This window comes from Uloborus diversus, chromosome 4 (assembly GCF_026930045.1).
Source record: "Uloborus diversus isolate 005 chromosome 4, Udiv.v.3.1, whole genome shotgun sequence".
Classification (NCBI taxonomy): Eukaryota; Metazoa; Arthropoda; class Arachnida; order Araneae; family Uloboridae; genus Uloborus; species Uloborus diversus.
Window position 1 is genome coordinate 104,248,327 of NC_072734.1, and position 8,246 is coordinate 104,256,572.

General features: G+C 34.8%; 1 protein-coding gene across 1 annotated transcript; it reads right to left on the reverse strand.

Moving 5' to 3' along the window:
* Positions 1-441: 441 nt before the first annotated feature.
* LOC129220745 (exosome complex component RRP45-like) lies at positions 442-1,887 on the reverse strand. The gene has a single exon (XM_054855174.1). The coding sequence runs from the start codon at positions 1,794-1,796 to the stop codon at positions 492-494; it is 1,305 nt and encodes a 434-aa protein (XP_054711149.1). The 5' UTR covers positions 1,797-1,887; the 3' UTR covers positions 442-491.
* Positions 1,888-8,246: the final 6,359 nt, after the last annotated feature.

The window sequence follows — 8,246 nt, forward strand, 5'->3', positions numbered from 1 at the left end:
AAACAATTTTTATCTTACTAATCATTTTTGATATTTCATATTTTTACCATCTTTAAAAAGTTACAAAAAATATTTGTTTTACCAACATGCTTCATGGAAATTCTAACCAATAAAAATTAATTAAAACAGGAAGTCCACATGGAAACCCGTTTATTGAAAACTCTTCCAGAGACAATCACTTGTATAAAAAAAATATCTGAATTAGTTTTTCTCAACAGGTATTTTGATCCAAACCTAACAAGTTACAAGAAGTAGGTATGAATAAGATGTTTTGCTATCCTTCTATTTTAGAAGTACACTAACTATTGCCACCAGTTCGAAATTTTACATGTAATTATATTAAAAAAAAAAAACGATTGAACCCAAAAACAATATTTTTTAATTATACTTCTAATATTTAATTAGCTATTACAAAAAATAAAAGCATAACAGCAACAAAATTCAATGTACGATTTAATAAAAATGCAAAGGACAGTTACAGCATAAAATGTTTAAATAAATGGATCTTTTGAATACCACCCTCTGGATCCTGGCTTGACGTCTACTTGATCCTCATCAATATATACAGCTTCCTCCTCACTCTCAGACTCCTTTTCTTTTTTAACAACTCCAGAAACATTTGGAGATATATCTCCCTCAGAACTTATGGATGATTCTTCTTCCTCATCTTCTTCTTCTTGAACTCCCCATTTACTCTTACCACCTTCGAAAACAGCTGCTTCTTGCTCTTTGAGGATAGTCATGGCTCGCCACATTGCATTGGATGGTTCTGAATCTTTAGTTACTCTCCTGTCCCCAGCTGATGATGAACGTCCATTCTGTTCGTCCTGCACCATCAACACCTCTGGCTCGGGTTCGTCTTGCGCTTCATGTCTACTGATGCTTTCTAAGTCAACTTCTGGAATAAGCTTTTTAGCACCCAAAATCGTCCCTTCATTTATCATACTTGTGAACCCAATCACAGAGTTTGTAGCTCTTCTATAAGCATCATCATCAAGGGCTTTTCTGATAGTTTGAGTAACGACCTGCGCTCGTTTCACTGCTGCGTCTTCGCATCTCTCAACAGCCTCAACCAGCAGCAAAAGAACACCACGACGATGCACATAACATATCTCTTGATGAGCATTAATGCCCATTATGTAACACCCATCAGCGACTTTCTCCTCCACATAGATTGGATCAACGAGTATATATTTGCCTTGCTCATAGAGGGCTAAATTAACACTAATAGGCATATGATGCATATTTAAAGCCACCTCCTCGTGATCATCATGAACAATCACTTCTGTACCAGACACAGACACGTCGGGTCGGCGAAAGTGCGCTAAGGCAGACACAGCAGCAATGCTGGAACATTCAATTAAATTTCCATCGTCATTGAGGGCATGAACGTCGACGCGGATGGTCCACACTTTCGATCCAGCAGCAATGCACAAAGATTCCAAATCAATGCATTTACTGTCTCGAATGCATCTCTCAAGAAGTCGCTGTGCCTCGACCACTTCATCAGAAGATCTCGATTGAGCTTTAGCATCAGGTGACGCCATCGCTGAAAATTCCAAGTTAAGATGCAGGATACCTTCATTAGGCGTGTTCTGTTTAGGTTCTGTAATTTCAGCTGAGGCTTGGGCTAGTGTTCTAGTATTGCCTAAAAGAACAATACAGCAACCTCTTTCTTCACCGAAAGCAATTTCAAGTGTACGGCCGTCGGTTAAATTTCTTCCATCAAGTCGCAGTTGTTTTTTACAAATACAATTTGTGATAAAATCCTTTTCGCACCCGGAAATAATTTTCATGTTGATTGACAGCTAGCAATATTAACTAAAACTTCTTAAACAAAAATAGCGCTATTTTGTAAACAACGAGCATGCTGAATCACATACCGACATTACACTACAGCACATTAGTCACCTAAACGCAAAAGGAGTTTAAAGATAAGGAAACTAAGTCTCTCCGCTTCCAAACCTTCTATTCATCGCTTGACATTTTGTTGGTTCGAGGACTACTTCCGCGTATTTTGTTTCGCTTTTTATCAAAAGTTTCAACTTGTTAAGTTATTCAAATGCACAGTATTAAGGAATTTGGACTCGTATCCCGTGTAAAGATGATTGAATATACATATTTCCATTATTGTCCGTTTTTCAGGAGAAGGCACTTCGCTTACTCCGTCCAACGCATAGTTCCATTTCACGCGGATGTGATCGATACGCAATACACGCGCTTCTTAAAGGAGACAACCAGACAGCCCTAATTTGGGGGTGCATTTTAATGTACAAAGAAGACTTAGCGTCCTTTACATCACTTGCTTGTTTGCATTTTAGTTACTGTTACATTTAAACGAGCTGATGTGTGCATCACATGACTTCCTTTTACTCCAGTTTAATGTCATTTCCCATTATTGGCCATTTTAATGTGATTCAATTGTTTACTCTCTAAATACAGTGACAAATTGAACAGTGGACAAATTGAAACCAAATTAAAAAGAAAAAAATTGCCAAATTTATTATCGCCAAGTTGGCGAAAAAAATTGGCGACCAAAAGACTGGCGATATATCGCCAAGTGTCCGACAAATTATAACACACAACTTGAGTTTACATTGAAATTAACAATGATTTCCTCCCAAAAAGAGACAAAAGACCCCCTTAGAAACATCCGAATGCAACCAAAAGGGAAGGTGCACAACTAGACCCTATTAGGAGTCTAAGTACCAAATTTCAACTTTCTAGGACATACCGTTTTTGAGTTATGCGAGATACATACGCACATACATACGTACATACGGACGTCACGAGAAAATTCGTTGTAATTAACTCGGGGGTTGTCAAAACGGATATTTCGGGTGTCTGTATGTTCCTAGGCATATATCCACGTGTGATCGGGCAGAAAAAAAACCTCAACATTCATTCGGGGGTGAGAAAAACAGAAATGAAGGCGATTTTTGAGTGAAAATTTTTTTGCGAATACAATACTTCCTTTTTTGTTTAAGGAAGTAAAAACTGCTGGTTTTGCAACAAAATGCTATGATCCAAATATACATTCTGCCGAAAACAGTAAAATAGAATCATCGGATACCACGTGACGTGGAAGGAGTCAAGTGCTTTCTTGTGAAAAACGGACAATTGTTCAAAGCTTACATGACGACACTCTAAAGAGAAAGTTTGATTATTTTAAGGCAATTAACATGGCCAGTCCTCGATATTTCAAGGGTAAGCGAGCAATATTTGGCCTTAGCGTCAATTAAAGTTATCTTATGCACAATTTTATTTTTGAAATGTTAAAAAAAGCGATACTTGTCAAAAAACTACGGCGTGTATGAGTTGTTTAGCTATAGCTTGACCACGAAAAGAAGGCGGATGACCTTGAAGCAAAAACATCATTTGCATTATTTGTAATAGGTTTTGTTATTATTTTGGAATAGATAGGACTAGCGAGACCATGCCTCTTACTATTCGGTGCTTTCTGGCAGATCCTACCTATTACCGATGATACAAATGATGTTTCGCTTCAAGGTCATCCGCCTTCTTTTCGTGGTCAAGCTTTACCAACTTTTTGTCGTTGTTGACACTGTTTGATTCCTCTGTCTAAAACAGCTCCACCATGTCAATGACCCTTTTCGAATACAGCAAATTGTTAGTCTATGAGGCATATGTTTATTTCAAGCGCGCAACCCCCCAAATACCGTGAAGACCCCGAAAAATAAAGAGCCCTCCCCCCCCCCCAAAAAAAAGAAAAAAAATCCCCTCATGCCTTCTTCTAAAAATTTCAATGGTGCAGTCAGCGCCTTGACCCCTCTCCCTCCCCCAGAGCCGTGTCCAAGGGGAGGGTTTTAGGGGTTAAACCCCTCCCATTGAAATGAAAAAATCAATGAATCATTAAACGATTTTCCAAAATGTATTTTAAGTTTTAATTAATTTTAGAGTTAAACTCTGATACAGTATTCACCCTCTTTAATATTTCCCCATGTTTAACAATTAGCATTTTACTCAATTGTAGGATTCCCAAGCCCCTTCGCTTCTAAGTACTTGAAAAAATTAATGACGGAGGAATGGCTGAAGAGTCCGGCAATGCTGTAAGCATGCAGGGGAAAATTATTTAAGAGAATATTAGACAATGACTTAATCCCCTTCCCCCCCAAAAAAACTTAGGGGCAGGGAAAATGGTTTGCTTACTGTTAGGTTTTTTTTTATGGTACGCCTTTAGTGTTGGATGAATTAGTCGTTTCACACATTTAAAAAGTTTTTCTATGAGAAACAGAAATTTCTTTTAAATAAAATTTTTATTTTCATTAAATTCCTTTTCAATGTTATTTGATGGGGAAACAAAAGAAAAAAAAAAGAAAGAAAGAAACTAGCATTAAGTGGCATAAAAGAAATATGTGTGCTTTTACAAAATGTTCATCTGTACAAATAAGATTTCATTAAAAAAAACACACACACACACACACACAAAACGTATTAAAAAAAAAAAGCCTAGTTATCGAACTAAAATGAACTATTCAACACGCGTAGTTAGTTTTCCTTTGACAACGTAAGTTACAAAGGTAAAAAGTTTCAACCCCTCCCTTTATGAAACCCTGGAAACGGGCCTGCCCTCCCCCCAAGTGAGCACTACTGTTTATCTTGTAGTTGCAGAGTGATGAACTTTGGTGCAAACTCCACTGGCGCACTGAATGCTTGTGCTTGTTGTTTACCGCCTTTCCAGCTTATAATAATTCAGATGCAAATTAAATATTGCACTTTGCACTAATGGCATTTCACACACATATCCGTAACATCACGTGCACAGGCGTAAAAAAAGAAATTGAATTTGCGCACAAATTTAAATAATTTTTTTTTAATATTAAACTCTGTCAAGTTATTTTAAAAATGGTCAAATCCTATGTTTTAAAATATGCTCTTCCAAAAAAAAAAACCTTTAAAATTTCGGAAACGACCCCATTGAAGACATGACTTGGAGAAAATTGAGTATCGGGAGAGTGAAGAAAAGTATGGTGTAGCTTCTTTGGCAATCATGGGATATTCATTCTTTTTTACCATCTCCTGACTCAGAAACGGTTCAATCTGCAACCCAAACAAGTAAAAAGTATACAAAAGTAGTAATGGACTGTAACAAAGTGATGGCAGGTGTTGATCTTGTGGATCAATAGTAACCAAGTCGCCAGAAATCATGGAAAGAAGTATTATAATTTTTTTTTTTTTTTTTCACTTTTTAGACCAAGGTTTTGTAAATTCCTATCAAATTTTCAAAAAAGAAGGTAGAAGAAAAGCGAATTTCATATTCTGACTGGATTTGATACACGAAAGAGTTTGAAAACATCGTACGTCCTTTTCTGTTTCAAGTGGATGTCATTCATCAAATGAGAGCACATCAAGTTGTTTGTTTGAACGTCATTTCTTAGAACATACACTCCCTACAGAGAAAAAAGCAAATCCTGCTAGAGAATGCAAAGTCTGTTCTTCTAAGAAGAATGGAAATGAAGAAAGAGTCGCACACACACACACACACACACACACAGAAAAAAATTAAGATATTGCTGCAAAAATTGCAATGAATGACTGCATTTCATGCTTCACTTCAAAGTTTACCACACCCAAAAAATTAGCATTGCAAATATTATACAGCTTCATAAAAAAATTTAATTTGAAAATATATTTTTTGTCGCTTAATGCATAGTTGAAGAAAATAATTTTTTTCCCGCTCAAAAGTTACTTCTCTCCCCCTCCCCCTCTAATGCCTGCATTGAAGCTTTTCAGCCGACCTTGAGTGTGCACACAAGGAAAGCAAACTATAAGGTAAAGTTGAGGGAATTGAATTAACTTTTCACACTTTTAAAAATCACTAAATTTATATTAATTCGATGTTTATACTGTTTATGCATTTAGAATTATTATGAACATTAAAAAACTAATGAATTTTGAACATTTTGTGTAAAAAAATTGCAACGGATTAACTCATAGGTAATTTCAAAGTACAATTTTGTTTCTGAAAATCTTTTTCTTTTATATATTCTAGAGTTTTTTAGAATATGCTAACAGCTATATGTCTTTAATAAATTTCATTCCTTTTCAAGAGTTTTTTGTTTCCTTATATATATATTTCCTTATATATTTCCTTATATAGGTGTATGCAGCATAATATCAGGAAAATATCAAGGTAGGCTGCTTTTGTAATATTGCATACGTATTGATATGACAGGATAATATCAAGATGTTGTCATGACAGCATGAAATCAAGGTCTAGGCAAGATGATCTTGCTTTTGTAATCTTGCATACGTATTGATATGACAGGATAATATCAAGATGTTGTCATGACAGCATGAAATCAAGGTCTAGGCAAGATGATCTTGCTTTTGTAATATTGCATACGTATTGATATGACAGGAAAATGTCAGGATACACTGACATGACAGTATGAAATCAGCACGTTTGCAAGGTGTTTTATCTATTTATTTCTTTGTATTATTTTCACTTTAAACTCGAGAATTAAATTTCATTCTTTAATTATTTCTGTTATTCTTCAAGATAGTTTTCTAGCCTAAGAATATTTTCTTAAAGCTGACATCTGATCGGAAATTCATATAAGGGTATTAGTAGTACTCGCAATTCAATTTAAAAAATGAAAGTTTCTTCGTTTTGCGTAACACTTGACTTATTTTTTAAATTCATGCTTCTAATTTTATTATAAAGACATGAAATGCCTAGTTAGGAATAATTGCGGAAGTTTTTATAACACATTTAGGAGTAAAGAAAGCAAAATAATAAATAAGTAAATAAATACAATAAAGTACATTTCCAAATGGATGTCAGCATTGAAAATATCCCATTGACAAAACACATAAATTTATCTTAAAGAATAACATATATAACCATTGAATAAAATTAATCTTACTCATGAGATTGAAGTGATAATACGAAATTATGGGCTTCATGTCCTTTGTTTCTAAGTCTAGGGACGAAAAACGTTATTTTCGGCCATTTCTAACATTGATCGCACATCGTCTGCGATATGACTTGTTTAGTACTATATTAATAAACAAATGCAGTTATCAGTCATTCATAAGTTATTCCTAAAACAATACTATTCCACACTAATAACTAAGCAACCAACTTCACGAAGCCTAAAGAACGCAACGCCAACGCCACGTGCAGCTCCTCTGAACCGACTGAAATCGTAGGTCGAAGGAGGAAAATGTGCCAGCAATGCGGAGGGACGCTGGGCAGGGAGATTAAAGGGAAGGAGATAAATCTTTACTATGCAAAAGTGGCAACGTTTGTTCACTTTTTCCAGAGGGCGCTGTATGTGCACCGCTCCTGACAATCGCAGCAGATCAATGTAAATGATGCTAAGTTTCTCATTTTTTTAGAGGCAGCTATTAAAGCAAAATAAAGAAAAAACTGCTAGAAATTGGTTGTAATAAGGGGCCAATATAGTGGACGATGTACGGCTTTCGTCTACAGGAAGTTAGCGCAGTATTTTGATGGAAAAATGTATTTTATTTTTCATCACCAACTTGCCGAATTCGTCTGCTATTAATATTGCGCTGTGCGATGTTTTATTTTTTACAAGTGTGAATGCTTCTATTCCTGAAAATAATTGACGAAATGAGAATGTAGTAGAATTACTTACGTAAATACTTTTTTTAATTAGTTGTAAATTTCGTGACATGCTTCGAGAACTAATTAAAGCGAAACAATTTTTTGCTTTTCACGACCTTTAACAGAAAAAAATAAATGTTAATGTTCTATTCACTTAAAATCAAGCTGATATTGATTGTAATAATTTTATTCACGTGTTTACTCACTGCTTAAACAGAATTGTTATCATTATTTTTTTATTATTATTGCATTTTTTTCTACAACCAAATCGGAAAAAAATCGGGAAACCTTTTTCATTTAAAAAATACACATGATTATTTTCAACAGAAAACCCCACAAACTATCTCAAAAAAGCGTTCCAAGGTATAATTTTTTTGAATGAAATAGGTTTCTCGATTTTTTTTTCCATTTGGTTGTCGAAAAAAATGCAATCTATTTAAGCAGTGAGTAAGCACGTGAATAAAATTATTATAATTAATATCAGCTTGAAGTTAAGTGAATAGAACATTAACATTTATTTTTATCTGTTGAAGGTCGTGAAAGTTAAAAATTATTTCGCTTTAATTAGTTCTCGAAACATGTCACGAAATTTACAACTAATTATAAAAAGGATTTACGTAATTAATTCTACTACATTCTCATTTCGTCA